The sequence below is a fragment of the Apodemus sylvaticus genome, chromosome 9 (genome assembly GCF_947179515.1).
Source record: "Apodemus sylvaticus chromosome 9, mApoSyl1.1, whole genome shotgun sequence".
In the NCBI taxonomy this organism is placed as follows: Eukaryota; Metazoa; Chordata; class Mammalia; order Rodentia; family Muridae; genus Apodemus; species Apodemus sylvaticus.
In genome coordinates this window covers 103,872,867-103,897,435 of record NC_067480.1, presented here as the reverse complement: position 1 = coordinate 103,897,435, position 24,569 = coordinate 103,872,867, and the positions used below count along the sequence as shown (strand labels likewise).

Below are 24,569 nucleotides of genomic sequence, written 5' to 3'. Positions count from 1 at the left end.
CTGCGCTTCTCTGAGTTGCTCAAAAGCCTTTCATGTAGCTATTAGGTCATGCATCTGTCATTGTAGTGACTCACGCTTGGAGAAATTAAACCTGTGGACTACCTTAACAAGCATCGTTGTGGAGCAGTTTACCTTAAAAAAAACCCACCAAAACAGAACAGGGCTGTGGAAACCCAAGTGTTCATCAGCCTTCCAGCAGGGGAAGGCTTGTCCTTACAGCACAGACTTCCCTGGCCAGCGCCCATGCCGAGATGAGTAACATGCACAGCGTCTACCGGGGACTCAAAAGACCCCATTCGAAGCTCTCTTGACTGATCTCCAAGCCATTCTCCAGAACGAAGTCTCAGAGCAGCCTCAGAAGTCAGAAAGCGTTTTGTCTTTCTGGTCCCATCCTTGAGACAATGTTGCGGAATGCTGCCTGCGGCAACAACACAAGCCTGAGGTGCCTCTCTCACCTGTGGTTTGTTTGAGCAATTCCAAGCCATTCAGCAGTGCCTGATCCACACTCTGTTTCCTGAGGAGAATGTCTTCTTGTAGAGCCTAAGAACACAGATACCATTTGTGGGGAGGTGTTCTTTGTTGACCTCAAAGAACATTCCCTGGGCTCTAGGCTGGCAGATGTGCAGAAGCCTGGCATTTTTAAACGTCCCTTATGCTTCCCTCTCTCCACCTATGTCCTATACCCTGCGCTCTTCTCCCAGGATTCACTGCACTCCTCTTTTAGAACACACTGAGGGTCTTATAAACAAACCAAAACTGCCTTTGTGGAGGTATTGGTTCATTATGGGGTCCTTGAATACAACAGTAATCACACCGAATAAGCCAGCTAACTGGATAAATTCAATCTTATGTCCCTAAAGGTATCGTGTACACCCAAGAAAAAAAACCTACTGTGAGTTTAAATGAATTATGAGTCATAACGGACACAAAATGATACACAACTGATAAAAATGAATAAAATTAATAACAACTGAAATGAGAAACAAAAAAAAAAAAGAGAGAGAGAGAGAGAGAAAAAAACCAAAGCAAAGAAATAAATGAAGGTACCCTGAGTTCAGCCTGCCGCTCCCACAGCGCCTCTGTGCCGTGGTCCTGCACTGACAGCTTGCTCAGTTTGGCATGCACTTCGTTCAACCAGTTCATCAGCTCGACTTCGTCTTCCCCAAAGATCTTAGCATTGCACAGGGCCTGCTGGAGCAGCTCAGACCGGCTGTGACTTTTCTCTTGAATCTCAAAGTACCACACTTGCAAGGAGTCTAGCTTACTCTGCACCAAATCTTTGTCCTCCCTGGAGCTCAGGACTTTTAAGGACTGGCCAATGCTAATGGCCTGGTGGAACTGTTTGTTGTGATTGGCGATGTCATCTTCTAAGACCTAAACGAGGTTCAAACGGAACAGAACGAAACTGAAAGGGATGGAACAAATGAAAACGTAAACAGAACCAAAAGACGATGTTTACCACGGATTTAGTTGTAATCTAACTAACGTGTGTCGCAAAATAACCGTGAAATGAATGAAGAAAAGCCGGGCCTCACGGGCGCGTGACACATCTTACTTTGTGCTGTGCAATCTGCTCCTCCAGCTTCGGTGCCTGGGTTCCTATGGGTTCGGAGTTGGCCAGCTTCTTTTCTACGGCCGTCAGCCACTCATTCAGCGGCTCCAAGGTCTCATGGAACTCCTGAGCCACCACGGAGATGCCTTCCAGTTGACGGTTCCTATGCATTTGCCGAGACGAAGGTCAGTTAGGGGTGAAGGAGAACGTGTAAAACCGCCCACCAAGACCTTCAAGTCAGACCTTCTGTACTACTCTGAACATGGCTTCCCAGAAGTCATCTAAGGCTGGGCTTTAAATCACGGACATCTAAAGGGCATGTTAAAATAGCTCTCACTAAGTAAAATTAAAGATATCCTCCTTCCTGAACATCATGAAGGGTGCAAGCCACCTTCCCTGAAAATATGCCTGTCAAGCATAAACATTTTTTTTAAGATTTATTTATTAAACATAAGTACACTGTAGCTGTCTTTAGACACACCAGAAGAGGGCATCATATCCTGGGATTTGAACTCAGGACCTTTGAAAGAGCAGTCAGTGCTCTTAACCGCTGAGCCATCCCGTGATGTCCAAGCATAACCACTTTTAAGGGCAGCAGTAACAGCAGCAATGACAAGAAGCACTCACTGCTAAGGACACCTTTTACACTTGGCCTCGCTATAAGCACTTTCAAACATGAATTTCCATAGAAGCAACAGCCACTGTGGCTATTTCTAACAAGATGGTCAGAAATGGATTTTAAAACCTGAAGAACCGTGACTGCTACATTACAGAAACAGAGTATCGAGCACATTTGCCAGAAGCAACAGTTACTACTTTGTGGACTTAAACCTCAAAAACAGGCTTGCCACTCACATTTATGTGGGGCGTGGAGTGCTTTCAGAATCCCACGCCACAGCCACAGGTGCTCTCTGTCTCTACTGCCTTTCTCCTCTCAGGCCCCTGACTGTGCCGGCCCACAGCAGGGCATCGGATTCATCAGCCTAGCTGAGAGTCCTGTGCTGAGGTCGAGCTGTTGCACTGTCTTCCTGACATGTTGAGTTTTCTTTTTAAAGGGAATAATAAGATCTGGGAAATGAGCCTCATATGAAGCTGAGAGGAATTTCAGAACTGGCAGCAGGGACAGAAACACAATTTCCATTTTTCCTTTGTTTGTTTGTGCAACAAGATCTCATTACCTGACCTGGGCTGGCCTGGGATGCTGTGCAGATCTTGGTGGCCTGTAACTCACAGATATCCACCCGCCTCTGCCTTCCGAGTGCTGGCCGCCCAACGCTTCACTCCTTTCTAACCAACTCCTCCCTTAAAACATGGTCGTTGCTTCCCTGTCTCCAAACTTCTTCCAATTATGTGCTCCCATCACACCCTGCGTCTTTACTTCAAAGCATCACTCTTGTCTTTGTTTCCCATTGGCTTTGAGTCTGTTAGTCTGCACCCAAGTCTGGGGCAGAGGTGACCCGGTCTACCTTATCCTTATAAGCTAACACCTAGCTCTGTACCTGATGCACAGTAGGTAGAGAATGAGGGTGTCTCTCACAAATGGATGAATTACCAGCAAGGGAACATGCTTTCTTAATGAGCAGGGGCGCCGCTGGTGGCCACAGGACATCAGAGGAATGAGGACAGGCGTGGCACATCCCGTGATGAACAGAGGAGGAGGACATGGACGGAAAGGCAAGCGGTACCCCAGCCCACAGCCCTGAGCACACCGCTCGCTTGGTACCTGGCTTCCGCTCTGCTAAGGAGCGCTTCCCATCTACTGTCCAAGAGGCTCAGCTGCCTCGTGAGCTTCACCCTGTCCGCAGGCTCTGCAGAGGCAGCGATTTTCTCTCCTTCTCGTTTGATCACCTCCACAGTAGACTTCCGGTCTTCCAGCAGTCTTTGCAGAAGCTTCAGACAAAACATGCAGTGTTTTTAAATGGCAGAAGAATGTTTAAATAAATATAAGATAGACTGGATCGTGTGTGTGTGTGTGTGTGTGTGTGTGTGTACATTTGCCATTTGCATGGATAGACATGGGAAAAGTGAGAAGTGGGGTTTTAAAAATAATCCATTTGGGGGCAGTGAGAGGGTACCTCAGGTCAAGGTGGCTTGCTACCAAGCCTCATGATCTGAGTTTGATCCCTGGGACCCACAAGGTGGAAGGGGAGAGTAGGCTCTGCAACTTGTCCTTTGACCCCCATGTGCATGCCAAGGCGCAAGCGTTTACACATCAACAAATAAATGTCATTAAAGAAAAAAAGGCTCCAAAGAAGAAACAGAAAGAGTGCTTGGCTGAGTAACTGCAGTGTCAGACACTGAGGTGTGGCTTTGACAACAGACAACCCCTACTGGTAAGGCCACAGTATTCTTTGTGATGGATTTTGTACAAAATCACAGAGCAGAAGATGTACGTAGGATAAGCCGACTGAGCCACGGGAAAAGCACCACACCTTCCTCACTTTCATAAAGCAGGGCTACCCTAAGCATCCAGCAGTCGTCGACTCTGCCAAAATAGCAGACTCCTGTCAATCAAAACCCCACTTCACGTGAGGCAATGCACCACGCGCAGGCAGGTTAGGACCAGACCATGCCTGCAGGACAGAAGGCTCCCGGCCTTCCATGGAAGAAACGCTTTAAACCCCATGAGGATGGAAACTTGAGCAGAGCCCTCAGACACCCAAAAAGAAGAGAGGGTTGGTAAGCTGGCTTCTTAAAAGCTGCCAAGAGAACTAAGGTTTCAGGACTTAGCAGCTAAACAGAAATTCAGTTTAAATCTAGCTGAGGGCCACGCTTGGGGTCACCTTGCCCTGACTGATCAAAGCAAGTCACTCCCGAGCAACTGCACACGTAATAAGCGCTGTGCTCCAGCAGCTGGATGCAGGAGCTCAGCCTGACGGGTCTCCGCTTGCTTACTCTGATCCTGACAGACAGCTCAGGAGTAACAACTGTACAGTTACTCAGAAGGAACAGTGTATTCTAGAGGAATTCACTGAGATCAAGACCGTGGACGAGGGAATGGAAGGGAATGTGTATTTCCAAAGGGAAAGGGTCACAGATGTTCTTGACACAGTTCAGGGCATCATGAGAACAATGTGAAGTCTGTAAGATACACACACACTGTGTGTGTGTGTGTGTACGTGGGCGTGCGTGTGGAGGAGGAAAACTTGCGAGTGTTGGCTCTTTACTGTCTCCATGTAGTATCTGAGGACAGATTGTCAGGCTTGGTGACAAGCCCTTTAACCACTGAGCTATCCTGCCAGGCCAAGTTGAGGTATTTCTGGTGAACTGAAAGAAGACAAAGTCCATCACTGGGTTTTGTTGACTAAGCATTATTAACTATCCCTGGGTGAATAACTCACTCGATGTTAGCAGTTATATAATTAAAAAACACCACACGGATGTACAGGATTCCCAGGGCGTTTCCTTAAGCCTTTTTTTTTTTTTTGTTCTCTGGTCCTGGAGTCTGAACTGGAGCCTCCTGAATCCTAGGCTGCTGTCCTCCTCTGACTGTAGCATATCCCCCGAGCCTCTTCTCCACTTTGTTTCCAGATCGCTTCCCTCTGAGTTGCTCACTAGGCTGTGTTCCCAGGGGCCTAAAGCTTGGGCCCTTCCACCTCCACTGGCCAAGTGGCTGTGACTAGAGGTCTGAGCCAAGAGGCCCGGCGTTCTTTCTCCTGTCACTTCCCAGCTGGCCGAAGTTTTCCGAGAATTTGTAGAGCGCTAATGTGTCATGTAGAATTAAAGGAAGCAGTGACTCGGTAAAAATTTGAGGCCAATGTAGACTTTTTTTTAACTAGCAAACAGTGCATCTACTAATGGGTTACAGGGTCATGTTTTAGTACACGTGTGCCCTGGAAAACAATTTAATCAAACTAATTAGCATAGGTAGTAGATCCTCTTCTCAAAATTGGTGATTGTGTTGAGGATATTTAAAATCTTTTGGAAATTTTGAAATATATGATATATAGGGCTGGACTATATATAGTTCAGTGGTAAAGCACTTTTGGAGTGTGGCCTAACTCTTAGTTCAATTCCAGGAAAGTACACACACACACACACACACACACACAGAAATGTTGTTCTTGTTGTTATTGCCTGCTAGCTAGATTCAGCCAGGACTAGAAAGATAAATTACAACTTGATTAAAGGGGTTGGGGAATGGCTCAGTAAGCACAGGCACTTGCTCTCCAATCACGAGGACCTGAGTTTGAATCCCCAGGACCCACATAAAGAGACAGGTAGGACTGCATGTGCCTGCGAGCCCAACATTCCCCAATGGGTCGGTGGAGACAGACAGATTGTGAGGACTCCCTGCTGGTGAGTCAGGCTGAAGCGCCAAGCTTCTGGCTTTGTGAGAGACCCTGCCTGGAGAAAGTGAAGGGAGGGTAGGGGTGCTCTGGCTCTGTGGGAGACACTGATGAGAGCCTCCGGTTCTGTGGAAGACCCCAGCAGGAGGAAGTAAGGTGAGGAAGAAAAGAGGAAGACACCTGAAGCTCTGCTCCCGCCTCTGCGTGCGCCCACGCATACTTATACAAACTTTTGATTAAAATGTTCTATGTAACAATTCAATTTCAAATAGTTAACCTTCTCCCCAGGCAAAGCATTACACAGGAGACACTTCACGGATAGGCCACACAGTCTGCCTTTTTCCACGTGTCATTTCAAATCACAGCTGTAAATCACTGTAAATGCCATCGAGTGGTTCGTGTCTGACCACGACACCATGACCATGACGAACCCCAGAACTGTCCATGTTGTCTCAAGCAGCCGCTGTCAGTGCCAGCACATGCAGCCGCACGTCCCCAAGGACGTAAACAGAGGGTCCGAGTCCTTTGCCCTCCGCTCAGCTCCGAGAACCTGCCAGTATTTACTCTACACAACTTGTGCGGATAGATCGCATGTGTTTAGGCAACAACGATATTCCTGCCAAATGCCACCCGACCGGTCAAGCGCTCCTTGGCTGTTCTATTTAGAACTGCTCACAGGATCCCTCTTCTCCAGTACTTCCTTCCCGGAGCCCTGGCGCTGCCTGTCACAGCTAGACGCCCACCTCATCTCTGCTTTGAAATGACTCTAGGTTACACATGGACTTTTTCTAGTGGCTTTTCACGGCCTTTCTTTCCCATCAGACTTCATGTTCAGTGGGGACTCTCACTGTCTTCATTCAGGGTGCATCTCCTGCAGCTAGACCCCCACGTTGATCAGCAGGCGCTGCTTGAATAACCGACAGTATGGAAAGCAGCAAGACTGCGTTACTGGGACATCCTGTTAGTATAAACAGGGAGGCACACTTCTGTTGTCTTTTTAAAGATTTTATGTGACACCGAGTAAAGGCATTGCTAACGTACCTTCTGCTCCTGTATCTGGGCCTTCACCACTTTGAACTCAGCGGATGGAGGCTTCTGATTGGCCACAAGCTCTTCTGTGTCTGCCATCCAGCTGAGCAGGGACTCCAGGGCATCCTGGAACCTTCCACAGTGTAGCAGGGCCTCCTGCAGCTGGGATGTTCTCTGAGCCACCTGTTAAGTTCCAGTTGTTTCAGCTTATTTACTTGTCTCATTAAGGAAGGAAGGAAGGAAGGAAGGAAGGAAGGAAGGAAGGAAGGAAGGAAGGAAGGAAGGAAGGAAATCTGCACATCCAACACTCCTCATGATTATCCCTAACTTGGCCACACTTTCCCTTACCCTCTGTGATAGTTTATATATGCTGGGCCCAGGGTCTTAGGAGGCGTGGCCTTGCTGGAGTAGGTGTGTCACTGTGGGCGTGGGCTTTAAGACCCTCTTCCTAGCTGCCTGGAAGCCAGTCTTCTCCTAGCTGTCTTTGGAACAAGATGTATAACTCAGCTCCTCCTGCACCATGCCTGCCTGGATGCTGCCATGCTCCTGCCTTGACGATAATGGACTGAACCCCTGAACCTGTGAGCCAGCCCTGATTAAATGTCCTTATAAGAGTTGCCTTGGTCATGGTGTCTTTTCACAGCAGTAAAATTCAAAGAGAGCCTCCTTCTCTGTGTGTGTGTGTGCGTGCACGCACACACAGAGCACCCAAATGTGTCCTATAGTGCTTTCCCTGTTCATAACCTGACACCCGTCTCGTATCTTGCCACGGTTGCAATGCCAAGCCGAGCAAAGTGACAGAGTGGCAGCCAGGTGTGTGGTGATGGAGTGACTGCCCTCTAGGGAGGGCTGCAGCGCCTACTCTGGGCTTTCTAGGGAAGGCTACTCTGGGCTTCTGGCCATTACTCCATCTTCCGTCTCCCAGCTGCGAGCGGCCCTGGATGATGCTAAGGCACACGAGAGTGAAAGCTGTCATCCGTAATGCCATCCATCATGGAATGGGTGTTCGCAGGGATTCAGGGGGCCGAAGGGGATATGCTCTAGTAAGTAACCTCTCCCTCGTACCCTGCAGAATAAACCCAATAAACTCATCGGTCTCATCAGCAAAATCCCACGCTGGTCTGCTGTCAGTGCCCATCTGGGTGAATGGGCATTCACTTGAATCTCCCCAAGAAAGGTGAACACAGCTGCATCCCCACAACTCAGGGAGTCCTGGGGAGCAAATAAACTACCACAGCCCAAGAAGGTCTTTCAAACAGGGCCATTAGCGATGGTTTGCCTCCAGCAAACCTGCTGGGTCTGCGGCCATATCTCCGGTCAAGGCTGGGATCGTGGTGGGAGAAATCCTGTCTCAACCCATGAATGTCATTCATTCGTGTCCCAGGCCGATTGCCTTGGGCCACTTAGTGTACAACATGAGAAGGAGAAGCGTGTTTGGGCGTGTGCGGCTACTGCTATGACCGTGACTGACAGCGTAAATGAATGGACCGGGCAACTACCTTCTTATTGAGAGTCTTCCACCGTGCGTTGATGCTGTCCAGGTCATGTTCCAAACCCTGAGTGCAGGTGTTTGCAGCTGCGCTCTGAATAAGGCCTTGGCCTAACCAGTTCACATCTTGCTGCTTCACCTGCAAGGGTTCGATTTCTTCTTTCTGGAATACCTGCAGATTGGGAAAACCGTGGTGTTAGAATTATAGCATCCAATGACTGCCAACCATATATGTGCTTGCTTATTTATTACTAGCAACTGTCGCTGAAGTTGAAGGGAACTACTGGTACCAAGTCATCACTTACCATTACCTTTTGAGTATGAAATATAAACTTGTGATATTTAATTATATCTTCTATATACATTTAGGAAGAACATCTACAAACCCAAGGTGAGTATAGTGAAATTTCCTATCATCACAGTTTAACAATGATAAAAATATGCAAAAAAACCAAACCAAACCAAACCAAACCAAACCAAACCCACTGATGAGCAAGTGGTAAGATGATGATGCCCCTAGGTCAAGGAATTCTCATGGGGGCTCTTAAGGATCGTGCAGTGTGGACAGCAGGCTACTGAAGCTTGAGAGACTCAGATTAGAGGTGTAGACTCACTGGCAACACAACAAAGTAGGTCAAGAGGCCAAGAACATGGCTGCCCAAGGGGTCAAAATCCAACCATGGCAAATGGAGAAGCAGAGGCACGTGGACACAAGGCAAATGGAGACTCCCATAACCACCAGAGCAGAAGGTGTAGACCCAGCGGAAGGCGGAAGGTGACACAGGGTAAGACCCATATGCACCCGGTGGACTCAGAGAGGAGGCGCTAAAGCTGACCTGGAACAGTTCCCGACCTTGACAGTAAGAGTAAGGTTAGAGCCTTTGGCCGTGAATAACGGTTCCACAGAGGGAAAACATACCTCACACCTACCAGGACATAGTCCTCTCGGGAGCACTGAGTCATCTCCACTGAAAGAAGAGGGACTTGGATTTCGAACATCAAACAAGGAAGAAACGCTCAACTCACCAAATGTCAGGCTCATGAGTTGTAGTGCAGAAACTAGACGGATTTTAAAAAACCAAAACCAAAGCAAACAAAACACATAACTTTTCTTTTCCCAAGATCACCAATCCAAGTATGGCTCCTAATGGAAACACCTGGGAAGAACTTACAGTCCAAGAATTCGACGGCATCATTACACTATGTTCAAAGAACTCAAAGAGGATATGAACACACCTCAAAAGGACAAAAACAAAGAGCTGAATGAGAAAGAAGTAAGTTTATTTCCAAAATATGAAAATAGGATCCAATAAAGACAAAGAATTGCTTGAGAAAATTCAAGCTGAAATGATGTTAGGTGAAAAAACAAACAAACAAACAAACAAAAAAACAAACAAACCAAAATCAGTGTGATGGCCCAGGAGTGGCACTATTGGGAGGTGTGGCCGTGATGGACTTGTTGGAAGTGTGGCTTTGATGGACTTGTTGGAGGAGGTGTGGCCTTGATGGAGTGGGCGTGGCCTTGTTGGAGTGGGGTGTCACGGTGCCCATAGGCTTTAAGACCCTCACCCTAGCTGCCTGAAAGTCAGTCTTTCACTAGCAGCCTTCAGATGAAGAACTCTCAGCTCCTCCTGCACCATGCCTGCCTGGATGCTGCCATGTTCCTGCCTTGATGATAATGGACTGAACCTCTGGACCCCAATTAAAGGTTGTCCTTTATGAGACTTGTCATGGTGTCTGTTCACAGCAGTGAGACCATAACTAAGACAATCAGTGGGTCACATTTAAAAACCTTAGTGGGAAGCCCTGCCAACAGAACGGAAGACTTGGAAGACAGGACAGGAGTTCCTGAAGGCAAGGGAGAGGAATTAATCATTCAATAAGAGTCAGTGACTTAAAAAAAAAAAATGAACACAACAAGAGCAAGCTTTGGGACACCATGAAAAAGACCAAATCTCCTAATTACAGGTACAGATTGAGGAGAAAACCCTACACTACAGACACGGAAAAGATTGTGGAGGAGGCAGACAGACAGAAATGTTAGAGCCCTGCACACAGGGATCCTCACCCCTGGATCTGCACCCAGACCTCAGCTGCACAGCACCTCTGGTTTCTCTCTGTCCACGACTATCTGGGAATCCGCTGTCAACAGCTCCCTAGAACTCTGTCTTCTGTCCACCCTACCCAACGCATGGTCTCTCAGTTGCTTGTGACTTACGAAGGATGCACTATATTAGATTAAAGTGCAAATTCCACAGAAATCACTCCTTTTACTTAGAGGAGTTTCAGTTCTCCACCCTGGGTCTGCTACGGTACCTGGATAGTAATACATACTTAATAATTGTTATTTGCTGAATTGGTATCAACACCAAAAGGTACATCTTAGGTGGGTGCTACCAACCGCTTTACAGGTAACACTGATGGTTGGTACATCAGTTTTTCCCACGGAACAATACAAATATTTATAATGCTGAGCCTGGAGATTATCATGAGGAAAAACATTATTTCTAACTCGGTAATGCAATTTTACATAGATATTAAGGTAAAATAAAGTTTGGGATTCTGAGTCATTATACTGAAGTATACCATCAAATAACCAAGGGCTGTATAAGCAGAACCTATGGAAATTCAACAAAGGCAGATATATTAAAAGAGCACCTCAGGGGAAAATTACAGGGTTAGTGTGAAAAGCAGCTGAAGGGCACAGGGGCCAAGGAGCCAACTCCCCAGACCCTGGCCCAGCGCAGGGCATGCTGGGTAGTAGTTCTACTTTTACTGTAAGAACAAACACACTGGAACTAGCAAACAAACGAGCCACTGTTTCTTCTGAACGCCCCCTGGTAACAAAAAGTTCAAGCTGCCTTTTCCACTGGAAATGTATACTGACCTTCCCACGCTGGCTAAGGGTTTCTATGTCAAAATAGCAATGATAAGAAATTAGCTGGACAAAATGAAGTTGGCAAAATCCCAAGTTGACAAGAAAAAAAGTTCAGACGCTATCATAAGTTTTCAAAAAGGTATAATTTACCAAGAAGGTATAATTTACCAAGCGTGTCAACGGAAAACGGCCACGGGCAGTGACTAAAGACTTTGGCACGGCCATTCTGTTTCTTTTCTATGGAACGTTCTAAGTTACCACTTCCAGGAGCTGAGTAGGAGCTTTGGGTATGCCCAGCGACTTACAAAGAAATACGCACGGGGTCAAGAAAACGGCCCCATTCTTACATCTCTGGTACATTATGTGATGTTTCAGGGGGGGAAACCTTTTACTTCCTTCTCGGTTTTTCAGGCTGTCTGCAACCCCGATCTTGGTTAAATTAAGGGTTTGTACCAGAGCAGGTCTGCATGAGCCAGTGATCATTTTCTAGAATCCTTCCAAATGACTATGGCTACTAGCCAAGTTGGGAGAAAACACAACAAGAACAATTCTACACGTGAGCTCTAACGTGTTTTACAGGGAGAAGGAATTTTTTTTAAACCTTTAGGTGTTCTGCATGCTCAAGGAAAGGTGTGGACAGCAGGGCGGGGTGCAGAGCGAGCAGAACTCTTGATACTGTTTACATTCCTGATCTCTCAGTGGTAACAATGCCTATAAAGACATGCCCCGCCCCCTCACATATACAAACAGGCTAGTAGCACAGAGAACTTTTAAGTTCTGAGGTGAAGTTTACCAGAGGAGCAGAGGGAAGCACCAAAATAGCTGAACTGCGTCTGAGTAGGAAGGTACAGAATTACAGGCTTGACAGATGACCGACCTGCACTTATCGCAAGGCTGCGCCCTTTACCCTTACCTCAGCTGCGACTCTGGAGAGTCAGGGTCTACAATGCCCGAGAAAACACAAAAGCTTTCCTCTCTGGTGCAGGGTTCCTGTAGGCTGGGTGGGTGGAGGGCTTTTTAGGCCACAGCAATATAATACTGTGTTTGTACCTTTATGACTAAGCCTGTTGGTGCTTAATAAACTCAACACAACCGCCCTTATACGGCACTGTTTTAAACCACAGTCTGTGCAAAATCCTGACATGAACTTAAATGAAGAGTGGGGAGAATTCTGAATGAACCTCAACAGCCACCGTCTGCACCAGCACATCTGGGAAGGATCATTCCCTGACAATCCCTAATGAATCAGTTATACCAATAGACTTATCTATTGCTGGCATCTGGCAAGGTGCTAATCAAAGCCCCAAGATGACTGTCCACATTTGACCATTTTTTAAAATCGTTCTTGACCACTCTGAAACAGAACCACAAGCGGCTGCTACGGCGGCCTTTCAATCCCATCAGTTACCTGTACCAACTGAAAGCCATTGCAGACTGCGTCCGACGATCCTGCCTGGACCCCTGTTTTCCTGGGCCCTGTTTTCTTTTTTACTTGTATGAATTGGAGGGGGCTTTTCTTCTGGGTCACCTCTATCTCCTGGGCAGAGAAGGGAGCCTCTAGATTACCCTTAGACACCATGCTGCATTCTTCTGAATCATACTGTGCCAACAGTTTCACATTTTCTAGCAGAGCTGTGCTACCAAAGTCTCCCTGCTGCTCCTCTAGGGTGTCTGTGGAGAGGACTAAATCCACAAGGGGCTCCTTCTGACGTTCCCTACTGTGTGCTGTGGTTTGGGACTCCCCTTGTCTCAAAGTTCTCTCCTGGTCTTCAGAGTTGGAGTCCCACTTGTTTGTCCCATCTCTGGGCACAACCAATCCACTGCACTTTGTACGCTCTCTCAGCGGGTTCTGCACACAACTGTTTTCACCAGGGAGTGACCTTTGACCGCTCACACACGTGCCCCCCCTCAGTGGAGAGGCATCCTGCAGAATCATTTGGAAGTTGTCACTGGGGTGGGAACTCCTGCAGGGGAGCAGTGGGATTTTCTGTTCACTGACAGAACTAGAAGAAAAAAATGGTCTCTCTTGCTCTGATGCGTGCACGTCTTCAGCAGAGGACAGGCTTCTAATCTGTGTCTCCTCTCCACTTACAAGGCCCGGCTTTTCTTCTCTCTCAGCTGGGGGGCTGCATAAGCCAGAGTCGTCCTCTTCTGAAGTTTGAGAGTTAGTACCCCATCTGCACTTGCTGGCCTTCCTGACAGCATCTGACAGGGCAGAGGCGTCCTCGGAAGGCTCCACAAAGGAACTTTCGCTTTTGTTTGCATAATCCATGAAATTGGCGGGCACAAACATCCTCCAGGACCGCCTGTGCTCTCTCTTCTCTGCCTGAGACTTGGGCTTGGGCAAACCTGTGCCTCGGATGACGTCACTGTTTAGTTTGAGGGCATCAAAGATCATCTTTTCATCTAGCTTGCTAGCTTCCCGACCCCGCAGCTCAAATATGCTGGAAGAAGAAAGGGCACCGTTGGAGCACAAAGAGCTAACATCCAGTGTCCTGTGGCTGTAGGGTAAAGTCCGGTCTGTGAAATGCCTAGAAGACAGGCTACCTTTGGAACCAGAGTCTATCTGCTCGTTTAGTCTAACCGTGTCATAGATGGACCGCTGTGGGACATAACAGTCCTCGATATTCAGGTCCTCCTCTTCTTCACCCTTGCCTACGCATGGAGGGTTCTGGCGTAAACAGTCTGGTCTGCTGAGTGGTTTCCCCATTTCTCAGACGGTCAAAACAAATATCGCAGCGTTTGACACCGAGAGGAAGGAATCCGGTGAAGCATTTTTCCAAGGTCCATCTGTGAACAGGGCTATGACACATCCAGAAAGGATAAACAGCGAGACATAGTGCCTGAGGTGCTGACGGTTAGGACCAGTGCATCTGTGAACACGAGGCTACCCTTTAACCTGGTTCTAAGAAGTAAGGTGCACCAAGACAGAGCATTCAGCTCCCTCCGCCTCCTGAAATTCCGTCAAAGTTCCCTTTCACACAGTCCCAAGCAGACAGACAGACAGACACACACACACACACACACACACACACACACACACACACACAGCTAACAGTGGTTTAAACGCCCGAAAGACTCTGCTGTGATTCCGTTTCTCATTGTACTCTAATTTTGCTTGAGGTTTCCAGATTAAAATTTCCAAATGAGCAAGCGTTTTAACAGGCTGGATGTTAACTTCGGCAGAACTCTGGTCGACTGTAATCCACTTAAAGATGTCCTGTGAAACTCCATGTCCTTTACAGATAAACAGCTTCAGAAAATTCAGACAAACACCAGGGCCGTGTATTGTTCAGATCTGAAGGCACAGGGTGGTTCTTTGGAGAAAAATATGTTAAGTTTGATGTTTGAAAAAGTTAAGATTTTTCTTTTAGCTGGGAGGGGGAGCCATACATAAATAAACTCGATCCAAAAGACAGTTTTTTTCTTCCCATATTAAGTTTCTTTGAGGTTATCCAGAATCACCCAACAGCTGGGCATTAAAATCCAGCAACCACTAAACAGTCAAAAAGCATGGCTTACTATAACAAGTTTCTCTTTCAGAATAAAAACTTTCCCCCAAGAGTCTTATCTGATCTTCCTGAAGAAGGCTTATTCCACCTGAGGCGGCTGCGGCTCAGACTCCGGGCTTCTTCCGAGGCACAGGCAGTAGGCATCCAGCTGAAGCCCCAGCCGCTGCCCTGTGGCTGAGCAGGCTGTGGCCGCTCCCGCCGGGGCTCGGGCTGCGGGCTGCGTCGGGGCAGCGGGGCCGCGCAGCACACCCAGCCCCGGCGGCATCGATCTGTCCGGCGGCGCGGGTCGCGGACGCCTGCCTGCCAGCTCGCTCCGCTCCGCTTGCGCTCCGCCCTCCCGTGACTTAACTTCGCAGTCATCCTGCCCAACTCGGCCTCTTCTCCAGCCCAGGGCGGTTCCAGGGGGAGGAACCTCGGAGGCAGTAATGCAACAGCTTGGTGACATCAGCGCAGAGCAGGCCCGGGGCTGCAGCTGATTGAGGGCAGCCCGGGTTCAGATGTCCTGGAGGGATCCGAGGGGCAGCGGCGGCAGAACCTGACACTGGAGGCGCAGGGACAGCCATTCCCACCGCGGCGGCCTCAGACTGCTAACTCAAAGTGGGGGATGTGGGGGGAGGGGTGACCAGGTCCCTGTCCTTCAGCTGGAATCACTGCTCTCCTGCCAGCCCGAATCAGCTTAATAAGCAGGACCAACAGGCTCACTTTGAAGTTGAGTGTTTTATCATTCCTCTTTAAAGGTCAATTTCAAAACCGACTGTTCTGCTCACTAAAGGACCCCCACCGGTACCTCACCTCCAACACCGCTGACATGAATATTTGTAGTTACGAATATCCAACAGACCTCTTGAGATTAATGCAAGGCCCAGGCAAGCAGAACGCCTCAAAACAGACTGGTTATTTAATAAAGTCATAGATACAGATTTTTATCTGCTCAACAAATGTTCTTATAAAAACATTTTTTTTTTTTTAACGTTCAGAGAGCCAAACCTTAGCCTTTTTTTTTTTTGGCAGAAGTAACAAGAATTATTTAATAAACTCTAATCCATTCTTTTATGAAACAAAGCAACACTGCCAGAAAAATAGGTAATCACAGAGGCTTTTTAAAAATTCTCATAATCATTTGTGAACAAAATGTGGCTGGCCTGACCCCCAGGCAAAGAAAGTAACTGTGAGGTAATTTTACAAAAAAAAAAAAATGTTGTGTGTATGTGGGAACTTCTGTACTGTAAGCATCCTGAAGGTATTTTATAAACTTGCAAGCTGAAGTAAAATACATTCACAACTACAACTCACACTTAGCAATTACTAGACACAGCTCAGTGTGGGCTCACCGTTACGTTGAAAAAGTACATTTCTGCAGACATTCATAAGGGAAAACTAGGTATAGCATACCCATCACCATGGAGACACTAATGTCCATTTTCATGGTCCAGAACAGAAGTGTTTCAACAAGCCCATGAATCTGTGATGCCCAAGTTCACGAGCACACACAAAATGTGCCCACAGCTACCACACTGGAGCACAGGACTGACTCTGAGGCTGGGAGGAGGCAGAGACCAAGAATCCGAGTTTCAAACTAGCCACGACCTTAGAAACGCAGAACGCTACCCACCCAAAGTAATAGTGGTAAAGTTCCCAAGAAACCTTTCTCCAAACAGTGTAAGGCCCTTACACAATGCTTCAGAAAGAGTGGCCCTACCTCAGCCCTCTGCAGACTGAATCATTATCCCAGCCTTATCAAAGGTTGAGCTGAACATGTAAACTTAGCTCCAGATAGGCAGTGCATTGTAAAAAAACAAAACAAAAAACAAAAAACTTCATAGATAATTCATTACTAAACCCCAGCATTCAAAGCGAGCGCCAGGGAAATGACATCACGACATCACCATACTCACCCCCATCTTAAAGCGCAATGGGAAATAAAGACAATAAAATGGGCCCTGTGCAGTTTGGAAGCAGGAAGCACCACGGGAAAATGTGCGCTAGCTGATTACGTGTAAGTTCGAATTCTTATCATCTTTGTGATTGCAGTTTATTGTGTTCTGGCTCGAGTTAACTACTGTATTATTTGTAGTATGCTGAGATGTCTAGCAACAATGCTCATATCCGTGTTGCTTGAGACCACAGGGAAGGCTGCACCTAGGTTTAACATAAAAGCCCAAGTTTATAAACAAAAGTTGACCTAACTTTCTATGTTCTCCTCCAAATGTGACAGTCCCCACTGCTGGAGAAATCAGGACACATTAAACACTAATCACGAATTTTGAGAGCACGCGCGCACACACACATTTTCAGGATAGAAAAATACAGTTGGTAAGAGGGTTTCCCTAAAAGCTGTCACCACCACCGATAGCTCACACAGAAAGCCACAGTGCTGGTTTCAAAATGGACCCTCACCCGTTATGTCCAGAGGTGACCTAGCTGAAGTCCCTACCGGCCACTCCCCACTCCGACAGGACTGCCGCCAGAGCTAACAACCACAGCAACTGCTCTCACTTCCTACTTTCAAGTACTATCCTCTTAAAGGAATGTTCTAGCAAGTAATCTTATTACGGAGGGCAACAAATCACTTTGTGGAAGTCATAAAAAGCTAACTTCATAAAAACCTAAAACACAGACCTTTTAGACCTGAAAGGCTAGAGATATTATGTTCACCTACCACTGAGTGGAGAAAATGTAAATACGTGCTATATCGTCTGTAAAAGCAGACTCATCCTCACTTGGCCCAACAGCTCCTGAAGGCTGAGTAAGAGTTGTGATGAGAAATCGGAGTTTTGTGCTTTGGCGATCGCGCCGCCTTCATGCGAACAACGCTAACAATTTTTACAGTGCTTTCTAAGGAAGACAGGCTGTTAGCTAAAGAAAGCTGGGGGTGCCCCACAGGTCCTGAGCTTACGACCATCACACGCATGAATTCAGTGCTTGGGCAGGGTTGCCTGAGTATGCCATAGCTGCTGATTTCACTGCAGAGTAACTCAAGAAGTACCACCACACTGGGAATACACGGAAAAGCCCCAAAGAGGTTTGGCGTCTGATTTGGTGGAAACTGTGCTCGGGCTCTTTAACAAGCACGTGCGGTCCTTCCCACAGTGAAGGCATCACTTAGTAGCACGCATCTGCCCCGCCTTCAATGAGGTTTCTAGGTGGCTAAAAATATTCTGCAGACAGACCTATGTAGAAACCTTGCTAGTTGAAGACACGGGGATATCCACAGCGCACCAACGTACGCATGAGCGAACCCATTCAACTTCCTTCAGAGGAAGCGGAGCCAAGATCCGAAAAACATCTTCTGTATCAAAACAGGGATAAAAGAAACAATACAATCTTGCCATTGGGATGGTTACGAGGTGGGGCGGGGGAGAATAAATATGCGATAGAGCATGCACACAGAGGTCACACCTTACAGGACTTAGTTCTCCCCTTTTGCCAGGTGGACCTTGGGACACAGGCCTGGTGGCAAAGGCCTTCACAGTGCAGCCGTCTTGCCAGCCCTCAAACTCTGTCCTTCCAGATTTGTAGTTCTGGTTCCTCATGTGACGGAGGGTCCAGTCAGGGGGCAACAGGACACGGAGTCCTGACAACATTTCTTAGCTTAGGCATGGAGGTGGGATCTCTACATGGGGTGGAGAGACTTCTGTCTTGCCCACCAGATGTAGAGTTCCTAAAGCCCTAACGCTGCTTCGATGTGACTAAAGAATGTGACGTTGCTGTAAGCCTGCCCGTTCTTCTAGGGAGTTTTCATTATGGACACATTTTCACCTTAAGAATCCTGACGGAAGGAAGGTGTACAGCCTGCTGGCCAACATCAACAGAAACCGGTCCACTCTCTGAGATGCATACCCAAACCTCTCCTAAAACAGAGTCACACAGCTCCCCCTGTTCTCAACAAAACTGGGTAAGCTGTTCGTCTTTAATTTCTATTAACTGTGATTACCATTAAAACACTTTTGGACATTTTACTTTTACTTTTACAAACATGGTGATATCGTAGTCATTGTTTGGGAGATCATTTAATCAACAGTTTAAGAAATCTAGGCAGGACTGGAGAGACAGCTTAGTGGTTAAGAGTACTGACTGCTCTTCCAGAGGTCCTGAGTTCAATACCCAGCAACCACGTGGTGGCTCACAACTCTCTGTAATGGGATCTGATGCCCTCTTCGGGTATGTCTGAAGACAGCTACAGTGTACTCACATACATAAAATAAATAAATGAATCTTTAAAAAAAAAAGAAATCTGTGCATAAATGTTCTGACCTGGCTTCTTGGCTGCCATGGTATTTTGCACTTTATTTGCCCAATGTTCAAACAATGCCTGGGTTAGAAGATGCCCACACCTGGACCAGACTGAAGTTATTATAGCATAATAACGTGTTCCAGTCTATGTCTCTGATTTCAACTTGATTTAAACATTCTCTGTTCTCTGAAATGTTATTTCCATTTTGCAAACAGAGCTGGCAGTTCATACCCACTCCTATCAGTGGCTTGTGGAGACAGGATGGATGACAAACGGAGACAGCAGAGACGCCAGAGGGAGTGGTAAGCAGGGCTGGAGGGGCTCTGTTTCCTATCACTGTGCCATGGTGTCGAGAGGGGTGAGGATCTAGATGTAGGTGAGATGTGACACTGTTATTAATGTTGGTCTGGTTTCTTTGATCTTCACTGAAATTAAGTCAGTGCAATACGGTGATGAGGACTGATGATAGGAGGATCTGATTGGCTGCTAATGACATCACAGGGATCACTGTGAATAGTGTATAGCCAGTTATGTCAGTGTTTGATAAGCGAAAATGTGCATGCTGGGTGTGGTGGTGGCTGCCTTTAGTCCTGGCACCCAGGAGGCAGAGGCAGGCGGATCTCTGGGAGGTGGAGACCACCCTGGGTCTGTACTGAGAATGCCAGGCCAGCCAGGTTGGCACAGTAAGATAGACAGACAGACAGACAGATAGATGGATAGATAAATAGACAGATAAATTAATAAATAAATAGCTACCAAGAAAAAGTGAGCATCTATATTATTTAATGTATCTGTCATTTGAAAGCAAACCCGAGCCAGAACTCTGCAGGCAGGTCTCAGGAGGCACACAGCAGCTTTCTTTCCTCCTGAGCGACAGATCTGATGGACTCCGATTGGCAGACTGCGCAGTTATCACATGGAGGCAGCAGAACTGAACTGCAGGGCAGAGGCTCGGAAGGAAGAGGATGCCTTGAATTCCCAATGGTGGGAAAGGGACCCCACCCTGGGGGCTTTAGTCCAGTGACTGGGAAACCGTAAGCCCCAAGAAATCAAATATATAGTTTAGAAACTGGTACTAACTGAAGAGGCACCGATCCTTTGTCAAACTTCTGCAATCTTCCTTTGATGGATGGCGAATTGGAATATTAGATTCAGAGTAACAAGATTTCAGTGATGATTGCCGGATTGATATTTGAACCCTATATAAGTTTTGCCTTTTTAAATCAGTGTGAACAGCATTTTCTTCAGTTCTGTTTGGGGGTGATGCTGGGGAGATCTGTGCTTAAATCTACCTGAAGAGGGGTGAATGCTGGGCTCTGGCTGGCAAGTCATGTGGTAATTAACCTGCTAACACCCTGCTCTCAGGCAGCCCCCTGTCTCCTGAGAAGAACCATCCCAGGAGTCCCAGGAGTTTATCCAGGACGTTACTTGGCAGATCAATGTCTAACTAGATTATATTTGAAAGCTTACGGAACAGGCCCGCACCTCGGTGCTTTTCTGATTCAGTCTTAAAAATGATAATCACTGGCTTTTCACACCGTGCAAATTATCCTACTGTATGTTTTTTTTTAAGTTCCAAAGTATATATTGTAAATAATTTATCGAAAGGCTAAGACCCAACAGAAACTAACTTAAGATCTGCGTTTTAAGCAAGATTTTTTTTTTTACAGCTTTAAAAGGGCAAGAAAAAAACACATAGTTGTCTGGTTCCACTGCACTAGTAGCACACTCACTGGGATGCACACTCACTGGGATGCACACTCACTGGGATGCACACTCACTCACTGGGATGCTCACTCACTCACTGGGATGCTCACTCACTCACTGGGAAGCTCACTCACTCACTGGGATGCTCACTCACTCACTGGGATGCTCACTCACTCACTGGGATGCTCACTCACTCACTGGGATGCTCACTCACTCACTGGGATGCTCATTCACTCACTGGGATGCTCACTCACTCACTGGGAAGCTCACTCACTCACTGGGATGCTCACTCACTCACTGGGATGCACACTCACTCACTGGGAAGCTCACTCACTCACTGGGATGCCCACTCACTCACTGGGATGCTCACTCACTGGGATGCACACTCACTGGGATGCACACTCACTCACTGGGATGCACACTCACTGGGATGCACACTCACTGGGATGCACACTCACTGGGATGCTCACTCACTCACTGGGATGCTCACTCACTCACTGGGATGCTCACTCACTCACTGGGAAGCTCATTCACTCACTGGGATGCTCACTCACTCACTGGGATGCTCACTCACTCACTGGGATGCTCACTCACTCACTGGGATGCTCACTCACTCACTGGGATGCACACTCACTCACTGGGATGCTCACTCACTCACTGGGATGCTCACTCACTCACTGGGATGCACACTCACTCACTCACTGGGATGCACACTCACTCACTCACTGGGATGCTCACTCACTCACTGGGATGCACACTCACTCACTCACTGGGATGCTCACTCACTCACTGGGATGCACACTCACTCACTGGGAAGCTCACTCACTCACTGGGATGCCCACTCACTCACTGGGATGCTCACTCACTGGGATGCACACTCACTGGGATGCACACTCACTCACTGGGATGCACACTCACTGGGATGCACACTCACTGGGATGCTCACTCACTCACTGGGATGCTCACTCACTCACTGGGATGCTCACTCACTCACTGGGATGCTCACTCACTCACTGGGATGCTCACTCACTCACTGGGATGCTCACTCACTCACTGGGATGCACACTCACTCACTGGGATGCTCACTCACTCACTGGGATGCTCACTCACTCACTGGGATGCACACTCACTCACTCACTGGGATGCACACTCACTCACTCACTGGGATGCTCACTCACTCACTGGGATGCACACTCACTCACTCACTGGGATGCTCACTCACTCACTGGGATGCACACTCACTCACTGGGAAGCTCACTCACTCACTGGGATGCCCACTCACTCACTGGGATGCTCACTCACTGGGATGCACACTCACTGGGATGCACACTCACTCACTGGGATGCACACTCACTGGGATGCACACTCACTGGGATGCTCACTCACTCACTGGGATGCTCACTCACTCACTGGGATGCTCACTCACTCACTGGGATGCTCACTCACTCACTGGGATGCACACTCACTCACTGGGATGCTCACTCACTCACTGGGATGCTCACTCACTCACTGGGATGCACACTCACTCACTCACTGGGATGCACACTCACTCACTCACTGGGATGCTCACTCACTCACTGGGATGCACACTCACTCACTCACTGGGATGCTCACTCACTCACTGGGATGCTCACTCACTCACTGGGAAGCTCACTCACTCACTGGGATGCTCACTCACTCACTGGGATGCACACTCACTCACTGGGAAGCTCACTCACTCACTGGGATGCTCACTCACTCACTGGGATGCTCACTCACTGGGATGCACACTCACTGGGATGCACACTCACTCACTGGGATGCACACTCACTGGGATGCACACTCACTGGGATGCTCACTCACTGGGATGCTCACTCACTCACTGGGATGCTCACTCACTCACTGGGATGCTCACTCACTCACTGGGAAGCTCATTCACTCACTGGGATGCTCACTCACTCACTGGGATGCTCACTCACTCACTGGGATGCTCACTCACTCACTGGGATGCACACTCACTCACTGGGATGCTCACTCACTCACTGGGATGCACACTCACTCACTCACTGGGATGCACACTCACTCACTCACTGGGATGCTCACTCACTCACTGGGATGCTCACTCACTCACTGGGATGCACACTCACTCACTCACTGGGATGCACACTCACTCACTCACTGGGATGCTCACTCACTCACTGGGATGCACACTCACTCACTCACTGGGATGCACACTCACTCACTCACTGGGATGCTCACTCACTCACTGGGATGCTCACTCACTCACTGGGATACACACTCACTCACTCACTGGGATGCTCACTCACTCACTGGGAAGCTCACTCACTCACTGGGATGCTCACTCACTCACTGGGATGCTCACTCACTCACTGGGATGCTCACTCACTGGGATGCACACTCACTCACTGGGATGCTCACTCACTGGGATGCACACTCACTGGGATGCTCACTCACTCACTGGGATGCTCACTCACTCACTGGGATGCTCACTCACTCACTGGGATGCACACTCACTCACTCACTGGGATGCTCACTCACTCACTGGGATGCTCACTCACTCACTGGGATGCACACTCACTCACTCACTGGGATGCACACTCACTCACTCACTGGGATGCTCACTCACTCACTGGGATGCTCACTCACTCACTGGGATGCTCACTCACTCACTGGGATGCTCACTCACTCACTCACTGGGAAGCTCATTCACTCACTGGGATGCTCACTCACTCACTGGGATGCTCACTCACTCACTGGGATGCTCACTCACTCACTGGGATGCTCACTCACTCACTGGGATGCTCACTCACTCACTGGGATGCTCACTCACTGGGATGCACACTCACTCACTGGGATGCTCACTCACTGGGATGCACACTCACTGGGATGCTCACTCACTCACTGGGATGCACACTCACTCACTGGGATGCACACTCACTCACTGGGATGCACACTCACTGGGATGCACACTCACTGGGATGCTCACTCACTCACTGGGATACACACTCATTCACTCACTGGGATGCTCACTCACTCACTGGGAAGCTCACTCACTCACTGGGATGCTCACTCACTCACTGGGATGCACACTCACTCACTCACTGGGATGCTCACTCACTCACTGGGATGCTCACTCACTCACTGGGATGCACACTCACTCACTGGGATGCATACTCACTGGGATGCACACTCACTCACTGGGATGCACACTCACTCACTGGGAAGCTCACTCACTGGGATGCACACTCACTGGGATGCACACTCACTGGGATGCTCACTCACTCACTGGGATGCACACTCACTGGGAAGCTCACTCAGTGGGAAGCTCACAGCATGGACACCACACCAGCGTCTGCAGCTTCACATATCCCTCTCAAGTCCCTCCTGGCGGCCGGTTTTACAAAAACACCCATCTTAAGTGGGAGTTCCTGATGTTCTGGCTTAAAATGAACAGTAACAGTGGCTAGTGACTCAAGCCCTAGGCTACAACAAAGCTGATAGGAAAGTTTCCCAGAGGAAACATCAGGTCTGGTGTAAGGCATTGTATGCTTCTCATCAAAACACACGGGCTGTGATGCCATCACCTGTGTGCACACCTATGCGAACCATCGACACCCGTCAGCCTGTGTAACAGGAGAGAGGGGTGGACGAACCATCGACACCCACTGGCCTGTGTAACAGGAGAGAGGGGTGGACGAACCACTGACAGCAGTCGGCCTGTGTAACAGGAGAGAGGGGTGGACAAACCATTGACACCCATTGGCCTGTGTAACAGGAGAGAGGGGTGGACGAACCACCCACAGCAGTCAGCCTGTGTAACAGGAGAGAGGGGTGGACGAACCACCCACAGCAGTCGGCCTGTGTAACAGGACAGAGGGC

General features: G+C 48.3%; 1 protein-coding gene across 10 annotated transcripts in view; it reads right to left on the bottom strand.

Moving 5' to 3' along the window:
* The window catches only part of Dst (dystonin), a 397,313-nt gene that overhangs the window by 53,244 nt on the left and 319,500 nt on the right, over window positions 1–24,569 (bottom strand). For all 10 annotated transcript variants that reach the window (XM_052192861.1, XM_052192851.1, XM_052192852.1 and 7 more), the window contains 6 exons: window positions 8,370–8,531; window positions 6,883–7,053; window positions 3,276–3,442; window positions 1,556–1,715; window positions 1,048–1,374; window positions 456–540 (listed from right to left, as the gene is read on the bottom strand). In XM_052192861.1, the coding sequence (XP_052048821.1) occupies window positions 456–540; window positions 1,048–1,374; window positions 1,556–1,715; window positions 3,276–3,442; window positions 6,883–7,053; window positions 8,370–8,531 (1,072 nt within the window). The remainder of the gene's footprint in view (window positions 1–455; window positions 541–1,047; window positions 1,375–1,555; window positions 1,716–3,275; window positions 3,443–6,882; window positions 7,054–8,369; window positions 8,532–24,569) is intronic.